At 40.1% G+C, this 19,774-nt stretch overlaps 4 protein-coding genes and 1 long non-coding RNA gene across 7 annotated transcripts; 3 read left to right on the top strand and 2 right to left on the bottom strand.

Moving 5' to 3' along the window:
* Window positions 1-4: 4 nt before the first annotated feature.
* Window positions 5-12,559, bottom strand: l(1)G0289 (lethal (1) G0289). Of its 2 annotated transcripts, XM_017086877.4 has the most exons (8): window positions 12,401-12,559; window positions 4,139-5,017; window positions 3,110-3,319; window positions 2,900-3,051; window positions 2,753-2,825; window positions 2,281-2,690; window positions 2,178-2,195; window positions 5-1,587 (listed from the first exon to the last, which is right to left on the bottom strand). In XM_017086877.4, the coding sequence occupies exons 1-8, from the start codon at window positions 12,474-12,476 to the stop codon at window positions 1,519-1,521; spliced, it is 1,887 nt and encodes a 628-aa protein (XP_016942366.2). In that variant the 5' UTR covers window positions 12,477-12,559; the 3' UTR covers window positions 5-1,518. The 2 variants fall into 2 exon arrangements, with proteins under 2 accessions (XP_016942366.2, XP_016942367.2); XM_017086878.4 differs by lacking the exon at window positions 2,178-2,195.
* LOC139353497 (uncharacterized) lies at window positions 8,937-11,353 on the top strand. Its single transcript, XR_011604801.1, has 2 exons — window positions 8,937-10,078; window positions 10,153-11,353. It is a non-coding gene; the product is annotated as an uncharacterized lncRNA (long non-coding RNA).
* A 588-nt stretch (window positions 12,560-13,147) lies between the features above and the next one.
* On the top strand, window positions 13,148-14,963 carry LOC108019047 (uncharacterized). The gene is made up of 6 exons (XM_036819862.3): window positions 13,148-13,546; window positions 13,607-13,732; window positions 13,794-13,901; window positions 14,319-14,441; window positions 14,503-14,751; window positions 14,813-14,963. Exons 1-6 carry the CDS (start codon window positions 13,452-13,454, stop codon window positions 14,925-14,927), a joined length of 816 nt encoding a protein of 271 aa, XP_036675757.2. The 5' UTR covers window positions 13,148-13,451; the 3' UTR covers window positions 14,928-14,963.
* A 714-nt stretch (window positions 14,964-15,677) lies between these two features.
* LOC118878165 (uncharacterized) lies at window positions 15,678-17,111 on the top strand. 2 transcript variants are annotated; one of them, XM_065867444.2, is made up of 5 exons: window positions 15,678-16,094; window positions 16,155-16,280; window positions 16,342-16,425; window positions 16,779-16,850; window positions 16,915-17,111. In XM_065867444.2, exons 1-5 carry the CDS (start codon window positions 16,000-16,002, stop codon window positions 17,039-17,041), a joined length of 504 nt encoding a protein of 167 aa, XP_065723516.2. In that variant the 5' UTR covers window positions 15,678-15,999; the 3' UTR covers window positions 17,042-17,111. The 2 variants fall into 2 exon arrangements, with proteins under 2 accessions (XP_065723516.2, XP_036675758.2); XM_036819863.3 differs by having other exon boundaries at window positions 15,679-16,094; window positions 16,912-17,111.
* LOC108019017 (venom allergen-1) lies at window positions 17,097-18,774 on the bottom strand. The gene is made up of 3 exons (XM_017086631.4): window positions 18,605-18,774; window positions 17,748-18,127; window positions 17,097-17,616 (listed from the first exon to the last, which is right to left on the bottom strand). Exons 1-3 carry the CDS (start codon window positions 18,737-18,739, stop codon window positions 17,364-17,366), a joined length of 768 nt encoding a protein of 255 aa, XP_016942120.2. The 5' UTR covers window positions 18,740-18,774; the 3' UTR covers window positions 17,097-17,363.
* Window positions 18,775-19,774: the final 1,000 nt, after the last annotated feature.

Below are 19,774 nucleotides of genomic sequence, written 5' to 3'. Positions count from 1 at the left end.
TGGGTTCATTTTCGAGTGTTTTTTTTTATTTAAATTATCATGTATACATAAGAAGAGCTTAAAATACAAGTTTAATTTCTTTATCAAAATACATTGTTATACAATTTTCTTAGTTGTTGTCGCTTGCATGCTTGGGGTTTTAATGCGGTTCTGTTTAATCTGTTATTGATATTACATGTTTAAATCTCCACTCCTTGTTCCAATCTCCCTTACTTAGTTAATTATGTATTTAGTTTAGCTTTGCACACCGCTTTCAGTTATAATTTTATATTCTTTTATGTATATATAAGTTTATTTTCTTGGTTTTCATTTTCATTTGTAATATTAATTAATAGAAAAAAATACTAACAAAAAGAAGAGGTTGTCTTGGATATATCCATGTGTACTCCATGCATATATATATATAAAGAATATCTGTATATATAGAATAGGGGCGATGCGTGCTCGTAAAAAACAAATGTGATTTCCGTGCACGCATATACACACACATAAAACTTTCATACAAATCGCGTATAATACAGTATGAAAAACTGCGCCGAGTGTTCACAGTAATACATTTATCCCGTAATTGCTTCCCAAGCTACACACACTTAAAATAAAACAAACGAACAAAAAAAATTACACAGAATGAGGAAGAACTTTTGGCGAAGAGTCCAGCAAAACGCGCACGCACACAAAAAATATACAGCCCTTCCTCGGTCTTCATTTTTTCAGGCTCGTTGGTAGAGTACAGAGTACGGAGTACAGAATTACAGAGTAAGATACAAAAAACCCTAAACAAAAAAATTGAACTATGAAACAATTGAAAGCACTTCGCCCTGTGTCAGTGGTGTGTTGTGTGTGTGTGTGTGTGTTAAAGGTGCTTTGGGTATTAGGTATAGGGTATATTATGGTGTAAGGTGTAAGGTATGTGTGCGTGGCCTGGTGGGAGCCGTTGGTCTGAGAGTTATACAATATACATAGTTGTCTTCGGGGGTATGCTGTTTTTTTCCTTGGGGCAGGCGGTACGGTTACGGATACGGATACGGATACGGTAAAAAGGTAAAAAAGATACATTAACAGGATCACTTCATGCTGTTGCCAGTCGTCTTTTTTGTCTTGTTTCTTCTCTTTTGCTTTATATTATGGTTTTGAGCAGTTGGTTTCGGGGGACTGGGACTCAGGAACTACTAAATATATATATATATGTATTCAGATTGCTTTTAGTTTCATCTTCGGCAGCGTTCTGAGCTAAATCTCAACAATCAGTTCAAAATCTGATATCTGACTTGTGAACAATGGACATAGAACTTCACATTACAAACGTGTTAAAATTGAATTAAAAGATAGGAATGCTCTTGGCACTTTCCTCGGTTCCTTGGTGTAGTTCGTGTTGTAAAAATCAGTTCCCAGTTCACGACACTGCTCCATCAGGGATCAGGGTTGGGGTTAGGTTGGTTGGTTCTCCGTCGGTATAGCTGCAGCTCCCTCCCACGTCTCGCGATCTCTGTACCCCTCTACGTCTCCGGCGATCACCCCCTACATGTGTATCGTGGCCGCCGTGTAGCGGGCCTCGCCACGCCTCCATGACCACTGGCTGGGACGGAACTGTGGAAAAAGTAGAGATTAGTAGGGTTCAACAGTCACATTTGTACATATATTAATTACTAGTATTTAAAGAAAATAAAACTAATAGTTTGCAACCAGAGAATACATCTATAACATTAAATTTGATATAAACTGATATATGATATGATATTTTGTCTTTAAAAAATATAATATTGAAACTAATAAAATAAGGATATCAAGCGAGTCGAAAACCAACTATTATGTTACATACAAAACAATCTTAAGTTTAGAGTCCTTTTACTAGTATTCAATAAAACTATATCTATATTTTGAAACCAGAGAATAAATAGATTTATAAAATTGAATTGGATGTTAACTGATTATTCAAATCCCTAAAAGAACTAGTATTTTTAAAATCCAAATTAATATTTTGTATTTACTGAAATAATATGAAATTAGTCTAAGCCAAAATTTGAAATATTCCATTTAAAACATACAAGATACAAGCGAGTCGGAAACCAACTTCTGAGGTATATAATACATCGTTTTTAAAACCCAACAAATCTTAGTAAAACTCAAAAATAAACTCAAGTAACATGCTGACAATGGTTCACTCTGGATCGACAAACCTGGTGTAAATGCTTGGACTGCATGTAATTGGGAGAAAGGCACAAGATAACAATTGAGTATCCGTGAAGAGCATGGCATAAACGGCCTGAGAAAAGGACTCACCTGGATGAGCAGCTGGCCGCTCTTGGTGTGCGGATTGCGGTACGCGTAGAAGAGCCACAGCGTCACGGCGAACACCAGGCAAATGGGCACCATGAAGCCAAAGGCCACGCCCACGCTCTTGTTTTCCGCCTCCGCATGCGAAAGATCGGCCGTTCCGATTTTGCCGTCCATATGGACGCCACTGGCGGCCTCCATCTCCGGCTTCGACTGGGCGGTGGCATGCGGAGCCCGCGTACTGATAACGGTGGGCTCCGTCACCGGTGTGGAGGAGCCGGTGGGCGCCGTCGTGGGGTTACTCGCACTGCCCGCACCACTGTTGGCGGATCCGTCCTTCATTTGGGCTGCATTATTTCCCTTCTCGCCGAGCGCCGGACACGAACTGTTCACACGGATGGCGGCAGTCTCACATCCTGGAATCAGATCATAGAGTTAGATCCGATCAGATAAGTAGATTCACGGCTGAGCAGCTTACCCTTTTGGATCCACTCATGCTTCTTGCGGTCGGTGCCAGTGGAGCAGCGATTCAGTGCCGAGCACCAGAGGCACTGCAAAATCGAAATTGGAAACGGAATTAGCAGGTGAACCCATCTCGGGCCGGAGTTGAGAGCTCCGTACTCACCGTAAACGTAGTATTGTGGTTGATGCACGCATTACAGTCACTGTAGCCAAGACAGGTGGGCTGGGCCGTCAGCTTGATGATGGTGTTGTTGATGATCTCATGCTGCTGGAAGGTGACTCGGTGGTACTCGTAGATTGTCTTTCGGCGAACAACTGGCAATGGGATATAGATGAGATTTTGAGGCACAACAACCAAATAACGAATACTCACAGTAAAGCTGCTTGTCAATGATATAGGCGTCGGAGAGGCCCACCTTGACCGGATGCTCCTTGTCCTGAATAGAGTTAATATGCGTGGGCACCTGCCAGTAGGCAAAGACGACGTCGCCGCTCTGGTGCAGTGTCACGCTGAACGTAAACTTGCCGAAATCCGGCTTATCCTGCAGCGTCACATTCTCCCACACGGCGGTGAAGGCGGTCCCTGAAAAGGTCATGTTTTCCATTACAATTTGGACATGATAATATAATATTAGCTACCCAACTACATGCAAAAAATAACAATTATTTAACAGCTTTAGCAGATCAATTTGGGTGTTGTTTAATTTGAAAAGAATTTAGCTTTCTAGTGAGATTGAGAGGAAAGAACAGCTGTCTTATCGGTAAAACGAAATTATATATGTATTTCTTATTTTTGTAGTTGTATGCCTTGTTCTTCTATTAGCACCATGTTGTTTACTTTAGAAATAATAGCTTTACTAAGTGAAAACTAGATCACGCGTACTTGTTCAACGCCTCCCCTACACTTTTTTAATATTTACTTGTTTTAGAACAAACAATTTAAACGAACATTCTTAAAATAAGCAGCATTTCTACTTAAATATAAAATATTATCAATAAATTTGAGTTACCCGGGTGGTTTAGATATTCAGGCGTCAGAACAATGAAATTTTGTACAAAAACCTCGCGCTTAACGAACTTTCGATACCGTTCGTTTTTAAATTGACATGGAAATACGCATATTCTACAAATATAATAAATACTGAGTGCAAGCGAAACAAAGCGATAGCAACGCTTTAATCTCCTAAAGAAGTCAGGTTTTTCCCAATGACAAATTCTAATAAAATTAAAATGAAATATAAAAATTGTAGTGACTTACTGGGAAGTACATTTGATTAAATTTATTATGGGTTTCAAAGCAATGAACCTATATTTTAATTTTTGCATGGTTTCGCTTGTGAATTTCGAATTTGAAACAATAACTTATACTATTATCATGAGAATGCAGGAAGCGTGAACTCACCGTTGTCCTGGACTCGGACAAACGAGTCGTTGGACATGCTCGTATCGAAGTTGGCCATCAGTGGGGCGATGTACTGGGTGGCTGCCAGCCAGGAGTGAACGTACTCGCCGGTGTACAGGAATCCGCCGGTGGCCACCGTGATATTGCGCACAAAGTGGCCGTAGAAGGGAAAATCGAACTTGAGCTCCACGGTCATGGCCCGTCGATGGGACGAAGAGAGCATATCGTTCTTGGGCGTCTTCTTCAGTTCCTCCCACAGCGAAGCCATCTCCTCGTCGCTGACGTAGAGCACGCTCTTGTAGTATTCGTGGGTGTCCTCGCTGCGCACCACCGACGCGTTCTTCTCCGCCTTGTAGATCTCGTCCTCGGGAACATCTACTTTGGCCACATCCACGTCAATGTCCGCCGCTGCGCTATCCGTGCTGCTGGTGGCGACAACGGCGGATGGTGCCACCTTTTTTGGATAGCTTGACTGGGCCAACAGGGTCTGCTTCTTGTTGGCCACATTGATTGGGTTGGTAGTAATGTTGGAAATGGCGGCCGAAGTTGCGACCACGTCGCTGTATGTCTTGCGCTGTCCGGTGCCATTGACTCCGACCTTGTGCACGTTATAGGACACACTGCCGCCGACTGCTGTCTTGTTGTCCACGGTGGTCACCATGGTCATAGCAGTCGCACCTCCGGCTCCAGCTGCAGCTCCGACTGCTGCTCCCGCTTCCGCAGTGGCATTGACGGGCTCGACCTTAGTCTCCACCGCCTTCGCATCCACCGCAAGGGCCCGCCTCTGGCGGTGCAGCTGTTCCGTTGGAAGTGGCACCACCCCATATGTATCAAGGACCGGGAGCTTTGTGTCTAAAATCTCGTATGTATCCCGTTTTGCTGTGAATGAGAAGAGCAGGCGGATAGGTCAGAATCTGTTAGAACTTTTAAAGTAAAAACTACGCTTAGATTTTCTAAAAATTCCTTTATATTAAGGGGACTATAGCTGGTTGGGTCGGTGAAATAGAGTGCGAATTTATATTCCTTGTGGAACAATATTTTTTAAATGAATTTATCGCCCTTAGTATCAAATTCTGAACGCTTTCTGATCTTCGGTTGGAAGATATAACGATAAAAATTCCACTATTGCTATAAAGAAGGTTAAACTTGCCAACGACCATTTGGCCTTTTAACAAACAATTTTTACCCAAATGGTCAGATTTCAAGTGAAATACCCAAATGATTTGAACGGCTCAAAGTCATAAGCAATGTCTTGCAATCAAACCTCAGCATGTCGCCCAAGTCAACTGGATATCCTGGCATGTTGGACCTTCGCCAGGACATTCGTAGGGCTACAACCACATTTCGTGCTCATTTGCGTGCCCATTAGCTTGTGTTGCAATTAAGCCAGCTGTTATTTGAAGCCCCCCTCGATATTGATTTTCTATTTCCATTCTCATATGTGCTGGCATATGTACAATGCACATATGTACGTGTACGAATACCACAATGGCACATCAAAGACGATTGTCGACAGCCCCATTGCAATTACAACAACAATTACAAGATGCGGTCAGCGGTGGGCGGTTTGTGGGTGAGTTGGTTTTTAGATCTTCGGGGTTTCAGGGGTTTCAGGGGACTCAGAGGGCGGCTGGGAGGCACATGCATACCCTTAAACAAGCTATATCGATTGCAATTGCCCTAGCTACAGCAAACTGCCGAGCAAAACTGCTCACCACTTTGGACTGACCGAGTGTTGGTCGTGATTGATTGGCTTACAATTGGTATCCATCGCCCAACGAGGATATAACATATGAAACAACATTAGGCATACGATAAAACAATCTGATTGTGACCTCATTTCATTCTAAGGTTGTTTGCTAGTTTAATACTCATATTGCAATCTGTTTTGGAACTAATGTAAATGGTTTGTGAATGTGGCTATCTGTAGATATCCATAGGCATCAAGGTTATAAATTCAATTACAGACAAGACATAAGCTAAATTAAACCGATTCTGTCCGGAGTCTATCTGATAGTTTCCTAACTATAAGATTTATTATTTAAATATTGAAAGCACAACGATTTGTAAAACAAGTTTAATACTTATGTTACAATCGGATTTAGGCCTGAAAACTTGGCTCTATATCTGTATATATGCATATGAACCAAAGTTGTACATTTGATTAAAACAAAAGCCATGAGTCAAATATAAAAAGTCGTATGGATTTTATGATTTGTAAAATAAGTCGTATACTTATTTTACAATCTGATTTGGAACTAATGTAAAGGAAATGATAAGTTACAATTAAATAGTCTGCCGAATTCTTTGCGGCCAGCTTCACACACAATGTTATTTTTGTTTTCCAGAAAAATGGTATTCAAGCACTTTCGCCAGGGGTTCGACACCACTCACCCGTGAGACTTTCGCTTTGCTTCGTTAGCCTGCGCACTTGCCATGCTTCACAAAGTGAAACATATGTTCAAAACATCAAGCACATTTACTTACAGTGTGAAAAACAAAGTATTATTATTATGGGTATTATAATAACATTATATTATACTATAAAAGCGACCAAGTTCGACAGAAAAATAATGTATAAATTTTTAATAAGTGTTTGTAAGCTTGGGTTATCTTCAATTTGTAGTATAGATTCTAGCAGAATAAAAATCGTTAAGGGGGAAAATTGTTATGGAAAAGCCACAGAGTGGAACCCACAGTTACACAAACGATCGACATCATCATAACTTTTTTATTTATAACTATTCGGTGCAAATGACTCGACACGGCCTCAACAAAATGACATGCACATCTATCGGGAACGTCACCTGCCACCCCACACCCCACAGCCCACTCGACCCGCCACCCAATCCGGGCACTCCCACCGCCCCCGAAAAACCCCTCCACCCAAGCGATCCACATTCGCGTGACGCCGATCCAATTGAACCCGGTGTTAATTGCTGTAAGTGGCGGTTTGTAGTCTTTCCCCAGGGTTTCTGTTATGGTCGTTGAAATAATTGGCGTAAATTTATGCGGTACTTGATTGAAAACCGATTCGCCTTTTCAATATCTCACTGCGAAGAGAAACAACTAACAATGCCAGTGCCGTATTTCCATCTCAATTTGCTTTGGTTTTGGAATAATATTTCAAGATTTTGAATAAAAATATTATACGTATATATTATATATATAAATGTTTCTCAGTGTGGTTTTGTTTGGGCTGTCATGATAACGACCCCTGGAGAACCCAAAGAAGACCACAAGTGGGGCACAAAATTTGCACAGTGACCCACTTTTGGGTAGATCATTAATTGTTGCAAAACAAGGTGTGAAGGACGAATGAATCAATGAAAGTCGATCGTGTCGATAGCAAAAACAACACTCTCCCTCAGCTTTCAAGTCAAGTTAGGAATCCACAAATGCTAAAGTGGTACTTTCTATCGAAAATATAGTCAATTCAAACAAGATTCTTGGCCGAACCTAAACTTTTCTTAGTTTTTTTTTGGATTTCTCTGCAATTTTAATTTGTGCTGAGGCTTTCATTTTTTTTTACTACAAGTACAGAAGTGTTTGTTATCAGCAGCAAGAAATTTGTATGTATTCGGAGACTTTTTACCGCCACCGGTAAACACAACCAAATATTAAATGGTTTTTAACCGTCCATAAAAGATTTATTGAAATGTGCGAGGAGTGGAATTTTTTGTACAATATTTTTTGTTACCCGTGTGCAATGGCATATGTACATAAGCCGACATTTTTGTATAACCTATGAAAGTTATTATAACAAAATATCCAAATAAACTCAATTCGGGTAAGCAACCTATTTTGTACCATGTTTTGACAATAAAGTTGCTTGGCTACTTTTGCATTGTGGAACCATTTGACATTGAGCTCGAGAATCGAAATACGCCAGCAATAACATTAACAATTGTTCGATAAGAATGGGTACGTATATAGGTATAAGTATTCCTACGTTTTTATACGTATTTCTTAAAACTTTATCACAAAAAATTTAATGTTTTATTGTTCAAATTTAATTGGCTGTACACCTTTGACGTGTACCTTCTATAAAAAGCGGTTAAGAGTTTATTAATGAAGCTAGATCATTAGGAAAAGCAACTTAAGTTTGCTCTGTTGCTGATTTGTTTTCTTGTTTGGACTAATTTAAACTATATTACTACTCCATAATTTCCACCTGCATCTCACTGATTAGCGGTTCGTCAGGGGCGGTGACGAGTTTATCAGCGTTTCCCTAAAAACGTCTGCCTTGCACCGACGCTTCGACGGGCAATTTGCGTCGCACGCTTTTACCTGAACTTGTCCAGTTAATTAACGGGCGGTAGAACACGTACACGAACCCAACTACACCGGAAAAAAAATACTATACTTTGTTCATAGCGTTTAGATATGGGAGTAATATCTAATGGGCACTTTACACATCTTAAGAAATATCGAGAGAGAAAGTTCAAAATAAAATATTTAATAACCTAATCTATGTAAGAAAATAAGAAATATAAAAATATTTTAATTATACATTTTCGGCATTAAAGGTTCCTTCACTATCTCGTTAACTAACATTTTCCACTATGCTGTAATTATGTATTTTTGTGAAAACACTCTGACAACACGTCTTTAGCAATGTTTATGGGACATAGTAATTACCAAATCACCACTTTTTATCATCACTAGAGACTCATAAACATACATTTTTAATATACAATTCAAGGTGGAAACCATAGAGGTGTTTTTGTTAAGTTGGGATATTTATTCCCATACAACAGTACAGTTCGAAACCGTATTCGTAACAGTCAGAGTTCAACACCCACCGTTACCTGCTGGAATTTTTTTCTATCATTTTAAATATTTTTGTAATATTTCAATTATATTACCATTTTGTTGGTGTTTTCGAACATAAGCAATTTATATAGTGGTTTCTGGTCTTCCTATTTTTTCTGTGTACCCGATGCCTTGCATTCGTATCCGTAGTTTCCACTGGACAGACGTGGCCGGAGTGCCAAGGCACTAACAGTTCTTCTGACCCCGTTAGCCGGAAAAGCTTATCAGCCCCCCTTTTACCCCTTTCACCGCGAGGCAAAACGATGGAAAGCCGCAGCTTTTTATTCCGAGAAACGAACGGCAGGGCAACCAGATCATAATGATGCTCTGGAGCTAATGATCTTCCCATGGCCAAGAGAAACATTGACAAAAGATGCATTTGTCGAAATGCGCAGATCTTGCGGATCCACAATGGGTCGCAGTTGTTTGGTTCCAGCGAGGGGGCTACACTTGGGGTCTATAAACTGCCATGAATAAGAACTACGCAGCATTGACTCTGTTCAGCAGCTTAGTCCTGATTTTTTGATCACTCTCTTGTTCTTTTATTTTAAAAACTGTAGAACTGAAATGACATGTGAGGGGGTCATGCAAATATTTCAAATAGAAACAGCCCCCATCGAAGAAACCTGTTTTAAAGCACACCACGCCGGCAATATCACCTACCAAAGATAACCTGTTGTACCTTTCTCACCCGAGGTCTCGTAGTTTCCTTTGGTTGGGAAGAAATTGCTTAGTCTGCCATATGTCTGTATAGTCATCAGTCATCAGAGTTGCTGACCTGACATTTTTGACACCCGGCTTTGAGTAAACAACGGAAATTGGTAGATAACCGAATTGGGGAAACACGTCTTGAATGGGGAATCATGTCGGGATGGTTCACGTTTTCAATCACACTTTGTTGACTTTTTAATCGCCATGTTTCCATGGGTAAAATCCATTACTTGTTGCTTAAGATTGTTTGTATTTTCCTGCACTACATTTAAATATATTCCCATTTTATACGAATACGTTTAATCGTTTAATTATTTTTCCCCGAACAACAAACAATCTATACACTGTCGATGATAGGTCGAACTAGTGTAACCCACTATTAAATCATTTAACAGGAATTTATACGAACTGATAGTGAGAACCACTAACTAAGTGCATAGAGTTGATAATAGCTTAGTAATATCTGTTCATTTTCTTTGTGATTTCAGGAATTTTCGCATTTCCCAGGCTTATGCAAGTTTAGAACTTCAACTAGTCATCATTTAGGAGTGCCGGATATGCGACGGGTATGGGTGATTCGGAGCAGATTTGCGAGCTGCAGAACGGGAGGAGTGCGCCCGGATGATGCCAGTGGACAGAAGCCAGCTTCCAGAGATTGGAGCAATCAGCGAATGCCCTTGATAAGCGGTGGTGCCAGTAGCGGACTGACGCCAGATGCAAATGCAATGGAGAGAGTGGGTTGCAAAATTACAATTGGAATTCCGCTGCAGATATGCGAGTCTATACGATTTGGGCTAAATGCGGGTTTATCTAATAGTGGTTCGAATGCGGGTTTTTGCTGATAGCAGAGGAAAGAGGGTTTAGGAGCCCGGCGTTTTTTTTCCCCCTTTAAACCACCTTTCGAATATCGATTTTAATTGATTTTTGTTGGCTTCTGGGCTGAACATTATTTGCAAGAGCAAAACAAACAAAGACGTAGTACTTGTTGGAAAGGTGTGAATAATCAAACCTGATAAGAAAAAATATCTTTTATCTTGGTGAAGTTTTTTTCTTAGATGTGTGGTTGTTTGAAAAATCATACAATCAGTCAGTTGGTTAGGAGTAAATAACTTTATATTGCAAATAGCTGGACATGTTAACATAGTTAAGGGTAATTAATCAAGGCATTGGTGCTTATAACCTAATGACACTGGTTTTATTAAAAAAAAACACCTGGGAACCCAGAGAAAAAAGGGGGTTTTATGTATTATGTTATAAGGCCGTGTAATACCTTTAAAAAGTCTTGACAACCTGGAGAAAATCCTGTTTAGTTTAATATGACATTTAAAGATGTATTTAAGTCTGTTAGTGAAAATTGACGCAAGTGACATATGGCCTTTACAGATATTATATAGCCTATAGGCTGGTAATTTTTTTTTAATAAATACAGATAGTTATTAGAATTGTAAGCTAGTGTCATAAGGCCGCAGATTTTCTTCCCCAAGCTAATTGCTGGAAAATACACCTGTTCTCACACCGAAAGAAGGGAACAGTGTGCACGGCACATAAGTTGGCCACGCAGATAAGCAATGCACTTTAACTGATGGTTGGTTGGCGATAAATAAATGAGTAAATAACTGGGTAAATGAGCCGATAAGCAGACAAAGAAAGCTAAATGTCGCACAAACTGAATAAACAAGACGGAAATAACTGAAACTGTGCAAAGTGGGCGTTGGATGGGGTGGTATTACCCGTTACGTAAGCGATTTTCCACCGTTTTCCATCTTTTATTTTTGGGGAAAACTAAAAAGTGCCGTTAGCCGGCGAGCAAAGTTGCCACCTGTCGCAGTTAACGCGCGAAAGCGAAATTAACGGTGGCAAGAGAGTTGCCAGCCCGAGGGTTTTATTTTTTTGTTTTTTTCAGCTCCAGCGTTTCAATTGCAAATTGCGACAAAAACAATGAGCTTTGCGCCTTAATCAGCGATTTCAATTGATATATGCAGGTTGTTCGCCTGACGGCGACGTCGCAGATGGAAAATTGTTGCACGTTAAGTGGAGCATGGCGCAAATGAGCGCGTCGCACAAAACAAAACTCAAAAATAAAAAGCCAGTGGCGGTGGGAGTTGGTTTACTTTGTTGAAAGGGGGGCCTCAGGCCACAGGACGTTGCCTATTTTCACACTGAACTGCTCACGCAGGCACTCGAACATTTGGCTTTTCGTTGTTGTCAATTAACGCATTTGATGTGCCAGCACACGAGGAAAAAAAAACAGAAAAAAAAAAGATACAACATGGCAGCGGTAAATTTCACCATACGAAAAAGTACCGAATGGCCGTCTCCCCCCTTTGGTGATCATCCCCCTCACCAGCCCAACGCCACTGTCGTAATGAATTTGTCTTTTGGCTTTTTGTGGACTTTGTGTACAAACAACAGGCTGTTAATATATAAATACACCCTCAGAAAACTGGCCATATGTGCATGGCCCTCCCTTCGCCCATCTTTTTTCCAGGTATTTCTTCGCCTTTTGTTGGACTTTTCGAGATTTTCAAACTGCGTAGCGTACAAGAAAATAACAACCAGATTTACAGCCAACACTCACACACTCGCACTCACACACACACACACACACACATACGCACACCAGCGAGGTGGGTAAAAGAGAGATATGATAAAACAAAAGAGATGGCGGAAAGGTGAAGACGGGTGTTTTCATTCCGTTCAATGGCCAGCTGGCGGCCAACTATAGATTGCACTTACACAGGCCCGATGCACCGCAGAGTATGGCCAAAAGGATCGCAATTTGCGCGCACGCACCACCGACACTCTTCGCCATTGTTCAACCGTTATTTCAGCCGTTGAGTTGAGAAAAATAAAACACGAACGCTAGCGGTGAGGGAACATCGATGTCATCATCGATACCCTGATACTTCTGGAACATCGATAACGCATTGCACACAGAAACGTGTCTTCGCTGACCTAGCGGAGACAACCGCATGACATATCGCGCACACAAACCTAGTGTTGCATAGGGTTTAGCACGTGTCCAAATACTCAAAATTATACCAAAGAGTAAAAATATAAATTAAATTAAATAAATTAACATAAATTAAATTATAAATCGAATGGTTCAAGTCGATTTAAATATCGATGTGTTGATATCGAGGCTACCTATCGATAGATATGTTAAAATCTGACTTAGCGGATTCTCCCTCCTGGCAAAGCGAGTACAGCCGCCTAGACCTAGTCTAGCGAATACCCCATCCGATTTAATGGGTTTCCCAGTTTTTGAATTTTAAGGGAGTTTCTTGCAGTTTTTTTAAACTTTTCAAACAATATATTTGTCTGAATGATTTGGCTTATTAAAGGCACATAAATGCTGTGCTTGGGTGCTATAAGCAAATAGTTTTTAAATTTTTCATACATAAGAGGGCGTTGAAATAAATGTCAAACGTCATTCAGGTGCAAAACATTTCCTGCTCGAATTTGTATTTGCCCAGGCTCACTTGCAATCCGGCTGTGCTACAAACCACATCTAAAATTGTGCCTTAAAAAAAAACTCTAAATAAATAAAACCCTTTTTTTTTTAACAATATTTTTCTGTTAATTCACAAATCGTTTTGAAATTTTTCATAAATAAGGGGGCGTTGAAATAATTGTTAAACGTCATTCGCGTGCAAAACATTTCCTGCTCGAATTTTTATTCGCCCAGGCTCACTTGCAATCGGGCTGTGCTACAAACCACATCTAAAATTGTGCCTTCAAAAAAACCTCTAAATAATTAAAACCATTTTCGGTTAAGATCATAATAATGAACCGCGATAAAGTCTTCAAATCGCTTGCCGAACTAGAGGCTAGCTCCGAAAGCTCTGAAGAATACGCATCCGATACAGACCGCAACTCGCAGTAAGGTTTCGAAACAAAATTATCACGTAGCTCTTTTGTGTGCTATAGTTTCTTAAATAGGAAGAAAATGATGAATCGCGGTAACTACTTCTTACGCCAGAGATCGCTATCTGATTCGGCTATTGCATACGGGAGTGAGGGATTCAACTCTGATCACGAGGAATCTGATACAGACCGCAATCCGCCGTAAGTGTTTCCAAACAAAAATATCACTTTGCTCTTTTATATGTTATAATTTCTGAAATAGGAACAACTTCGGACGCCAGGAAACAGGAGCTGATTTGGCTATGGCCTCCGGGAATGAGGGATCCAACTCTGATTTTGAAGAACCGGAGGATACAGACACCAATGCCCCGTAAGTGTTTCAAGTATAATTTCTGAAATAGGGGGGAGTCAAAGGAATCGAAGGAGTGGTCTCAAATGGCAAGTCGAGGAGACTATTCCTAGTCTTTCGAAGACCCCATCCTATTTTACGGGTTTCCCACTTTTTGAATTTAACGGAGCTTTTGGCCGTTTTTTACCATTTTAAACAATGCTTTTTATCTAAACTATTTGGCTTATTTAAGGCACATATTTGCTGTTTGGGTGCTATCAATTAAATAGTCTTGTAATTTTTCATAAATAAGAGGGCCTCTATATAAATGTCAAATGTCATTCAAATGCCAAAAGTTTCCCGTTCGACTTTTTATTCGCCCATTCTCACTTTTATCCGGCTGTGCTACAAACCACATCTAAAAGTGTGCCCTCAAAACAATTTTTATATAATTTCTAGGGAGTTGATGAACCGCGGTAGCAACTTCGATCGCGAGGAATCTGTACATTCTTTGATTGAGGAGTCCGAGGGCGAAACTTCAGGCTCTGAAAACAAGGCTTCCGATGCAGACCTCAATCCGCAGTAAGTGTTTCCAAACAAAAATATCACTTAGCTCTTTTATTGGTTATAATTTCTGAAATAGGAGGGAGTGGTCTCAAATGGAGAAAGAGAATGCCTTTGGCCGTTTAAAGAACGAGCGTAAGCGGAAGCGGGACAAAACACCTGACAATTTGTCCCCAAAAATGTATCCAAAGAAGGAAAAAGCTTCCTTCATTTGCAAGAAGGACGAGGCTATGCGCTCTGTAGCTGAACTGGTAGTAAAAGTACCTAATTCGGCTATGGCATCCGGGGACGATAATGCCAACTCCGGAAATAGTGCATCCGATTCGCAGTAAGTGTTTTTAGACAAAATTATCGCTTAGCTCTTTTGATTGTTGTAATTTCTTAAATAGAGGCCGACGTTCCTGTGGTACAACCATTGTGCCGAATGAGGTCGAGGAGGGCGGAACAGTTAAGAAACAAAATGGTTTTAAATGTACTGTTTGCCTTAAATTCCAACCCTATTAAGAATAAAAAACCATGGCCAACTTGATGCCAAATGGACATTTCCATATGTATTTGGTCTACTTCGAACGTTTCTTTGGGAAAACCAAGTATATTTTTTGGTTATTTAAGTAAGGGAGCTTTAAAAAAGGGCTAAATCTGTTACTAACATTTTAGGACAGTTCATTTATTCTTGATGGTTTGCAGAATACAGGGGGATGTCACAGAATACTTTTCCAACCATAGACGGTTTGGAAATACAGAGAATTGGTATGAGAATTCTCGAATCCCTCCTGGATAAGACTGACTTTTATCATCCCGACCACTGGTTGTAGTTGTAGACCTCGTTCGGTGAGCAGAGATTGGGATAGTTAAATTTAAGTTAAATTAAATAAATTAACATAAATTAAATTATAAATCGAATGGTTCAAGTCGATTTAAATATCGATGTGTTGATATCGAGGCTACCTATCGATAGATATGTTAAAATCTGACTTAGCGGATTCTCCCTCCTGGCAAAGCGAGTACAGCCGCCTAGACCTAGTCTAGCGAATACCCCTTCCGATTTAATGGGTTTCCCATTTTTTGAATTTTAAGGGAGTTTCTTGCAGTTTTTTTAGACTTTTCAAACAATATATTTGGCTTATTAAAGGCACATAATTGCTGTGCTTGGGTGCTATAAGCAAATAGTTTTGAAATTTTTCATAAATAAGAGGGCGTTGAAATAAATGTCAAACGTCATTCAGGTGCAAAACATTTCCTGCTCGAATTTGTATTCGTCCAGGCTCACTTGCAATCCGGCTGTGCTACAAACCACATCTAAAATTGTGCCTTAAAAAAAAACTCTAAATAAATAAAACCATTTTTTTTTTTAACAATATTTTTCTGTTAATTCACAAATCGTTTTGAAATTTTTCATAAATAAGGGGGCGTTGAAATAATTGTTAAACGTCATTCGCGTGCAAAACATTTCCTGCTCGAATTTTTATTCGCCCAGGCTCACTTGCAATCGGGCTGTGCTACAAACCACATCTAAAATTGTGCCTTCAAAAAAACCTCTAAATAATTAAAACCATTTTCGGTTAAGATCATAATAATGAACCGCGATAAAGTCTTCAAATCGCTTGCCGAACTAGAGGCTAGCTCCGAAAGCTCTGAAGAATACGCATCCGATACAGACCGCAACTCGCAGTAAGGTTTCGAAACAAAATTATCACGTAGCTCTTTTGTGTGCTATAGTTTCTTAAATAGGAAGAAAATGATGAATCGCGGTAACTACTTCTTACGCCAGAGATCGCTATCTGATTCGGCTATTGCATACGGGAGTGAGGGATTCAACTCTGATCATGAGGAATCTGATACAGACCGCAATCCGCCGTAAGTGTTTCCAAACAAAAATATCACTTTGCTCTTTTATTTGTTATAATTTCTGAAATAGGAACAACTTCAGACGCCAGGAAACAGGAGCTGATTTGGCTATGGCCTCCGGGAGTCGGGGATATAACTCTGATTTTGAAGAACAGTAAGTGTTTCAAGTGTAATTTCTGAAATAGGGGGAGTCAAAGGAATCGAAGGAGTGGTCGAGTCTATCGAACCCCCTTCCCATTTTACGGGTTTCCCACTTTTTAAATTTAACGGCTTTTTATCTAAACTATTTGGCTTATTTAAGGCACATATTTGCTGTTTGGGTGCTATCAATTAAATAGTCTTGTAATTTTTCATAAATAAGAGGGCCTCTATATAAATGTCAAATGTCATTCAAATGCCAAAAGTTTCCCGTTCGACTTTTTATTCGCCCATTCTCAATTTTATCCGGCTGTGCTACAAACCACATCTAAAAGTGTGCCCTCAAAACAATTTTTGTATAATTTCTAGGGAGATGATGAACTTCGATATCGAGGAATTTGTACGTGAAGACATGGCTTCCGATGCAAACCTCAATCCGCAGTAAGTGTTTCCAAACAAAAATATCACTTAGCTCTTTTATTGGTTATAATTTCTGAAATAGGAGGGAGTGGTCTCAAATGGAGAAAGAGAATGCCTTTGGCCGTTTAAAGGACGAGCGTAAGCGCAAGCGGGACAAAACACCTGACAATTTGTCCCCAAAAATGTATCCAAAGAAGGAAAAAGATTCCTAAATGTACTGTTTCCCTTAAATTCGAACCCTATTAAGAATAAAAAACCATGGCCAACTTGATGCCAAATGGACATTTCCATATGTATTTGGTCTACTTCGAACGTTTCTTTGGGAAAACCAAGTATATTTTTTGGTTATTTAAGTAAGAGAGCTTTAAAAAAGGGCTAAATTGGTTACTAACATTTTAGGACAGTTCATTTATTCTTGATGGTTTGCAGAATACAGGGGGATGTCACAGAATACTCTTCCAACCATAGACGGCTTGGAAATACAGAGAATTGGTATGAGAATTCTCGAACCCCTCCTGGATAAGACTGACTTTATCATCCCGACCACTGGTTGTAGTTGTAGACCTCGTTCGGTGAGCAGAGATTGGGATAGTTGGAGTTCCGACCTGTTGTACACTCAGAGGCGGCAGCACCCGCCCTATAGACTGGGTTGTTCAGGACATTCGTGACCGCATAGTTACAGGCCAGCAAGGTGGCCTGTACCCCATTGGAGTCCGTAAAACGCGCGATGGCACATCCCACTCTATTATTGCGCTCGTTCACCATGGTGGTGAAGTGTCCGATTGCCCTAAAATATATATATATATTATATGATATAGTCGAGGTAATTTTGACAGCCGTAAACGATGAATCAGCTGCACCTGCGCAGGATGCAGGATGCAGCGTTTACAGCACTCTTTGGTAATGCAAGGTACTCACGGACCACCCCGCATCTGGTAATTCTCCATATCCGCACTCGTGGCATCGCGATTCTCATCGAACCAGGCTGCAATTCTCTGGCGCAGAAAGACTGCTACATCCACGTTCCGGGTGAAGAGTATGCTGAGGTTCTGGCCCGCATAGCGATATGTGTTGGTGTTCCTGCACTCGTCGTGCGCCATGCGGCACTGCAGCGCATTGTAGGCGGCCAGTTGGGCCAGAGTCGCATCCCAGGCCATGGTGCCCATGTGCCCTGCGCTGGGAAAGCCGCTCACCCCCCCGCCAGCGATCAGGTTGCGGCGCTCGTTGTGCAGCTGCAGGATCAGCGGGATTTGGGGGTCCACTGCAACAAACTCCCCGCTGCAACCGCTCACGAAGCGCTATTTCAGGCGGTTGGAATTAAGCCAAAATCAATTCTGTTTTGTTTCAGCTTTAACTTTAAGGACTTTCTATCTTTAGATCATTGAGTGCTGAAGAATTCGCGAGACGAAGTTACACTACGGGGAAATATGACAATGATTTCGGAATTTTTTTTAAACTAGAAATACAAATTTCGTTAATAATTTTGTTTTAAAGGATCTTATATAAAAATTGTTTTTTTCATTAAACTTTTTTTTTTGCAAAAATGCCTCACTTATTTGTAATCTGGGCTGCAACAAATTGGCTTCTCGAAAATTTAAACGAGAACAAAGATCAGTGTGATATTTCAACCCAATCTTTTAGTTATCCGCGAATTCTTCAGGTGAGGTTAGACCAATACACTTAAATACAGACAAGATGGTCAAGATTCGAAAAAATATAATCAAAGTAAGTTCTTACAAATTTTCAACAAAATGTTTTTTAATAGAGAAACTTACTCCGCTGCTCTGACAGGCCACATGTCGGCCATTCGGACAGAGCGCCGGGTCACAATAATTCTGACCAGATGCAAGAGTAGCCGTTAGGACCAAAAATATATGGATAGTCCACGGCGAAGATACGGAACGTGTCATTTCGGACTCATATGCGGATAACTACTGAGTTGTTTACAAAAATTGCAAGCAGTCATAAGCCTGAATGAGTAGTGAATGGAACGACCTATATATTTAGGCAGCAGCCCTGCTATTTTTCACGACAAAGTAAACAAGTACTTTTTTTAAAAACATATGCAGCGAGTAAGCCCAGAAAAGTACATGTTGATTTAAAGAATGCAGTACAGTGTGCCCCACAAAGTCGCTTTGTTGTAAAAAAAAGTCAAAATAAGTTCGATTACGTCTGGTAAAATGTAATATTTATTATTCGGCACTGATTTGTTTTTTTTTAAATCTTTAAAGTTGTCTTGTTGAGGAAATAGTTTGAAAATAAAAATTTTATTTTTAAGTGCAAAATAGTTGTTAAGAATTTGAAAACGATTTTTTAAAATATATTTTGAGAAGAGAGTAGTATATCGAATATTTAGTTTTCCGAATACTCTAAACCATGCCTATCGAGCATATCCAGTATTTAGACCAACAAATTGGTATTTTTCAACGGTTAACGGTCTTGCTGCGGTCGCACTCCCGATTGGCAATTAACCTGCCTGCTGTTATCGCGCAACGACAGCCCGATAGGTTAATTCATAGTATATCGGTATAAATTGGAAATATTTGCAAACGCTTGGGATATTAGAGTATATTTTTAAGAAAACTTAATAAAGATGTCAATAAAAAGTGCAGTAAAAATATTTCTTTTGAAAACGATTTATTCAAAGTGACCGCTTCGAGTATTTTAAAAAACGCAGAACGATATTAAAATTATACCTTTTTACGGCGGCCGGTATAACTGCGCGACAATTGCGCGGTATAAATACTTACGGTAGGCAGAACTTCATGGTAAAAATCCACCGCAGCTTCCTTCACCTCACCCCCAGTTGACTATCCGAAATATGTAAGTACATTTTTATTAATCCGTGTTCTTTTCCTCCTTTAATCCTCCTATTCATCCGATCCGCCGATAGTTCTCTTCTCTTCCTCTTCGATTTCAGGAGTATCGATGTTGGCTGGCCAAAC

The sequence above is a fragment of the Drosophila suzukii genome, chromosome X (genome assembly GCF_043229965.1).
Source record: "Drosophila suzukii chromosome X, CBGP_Dsuzu_IsoJpt1.0, whole genome shotgun sequence".
Lineage (NCBI taxonomy): Eukaryota > Metazoa > Arthropoda > Insecta > Diptera > Drosophilidae > Drosophila > Drosophila suzukii.
The sequence above is the reverse complement of the archived record's forward strand: the minus strand, read 5'-3'. Positions and strand labels throughout refer to the sequence as shown.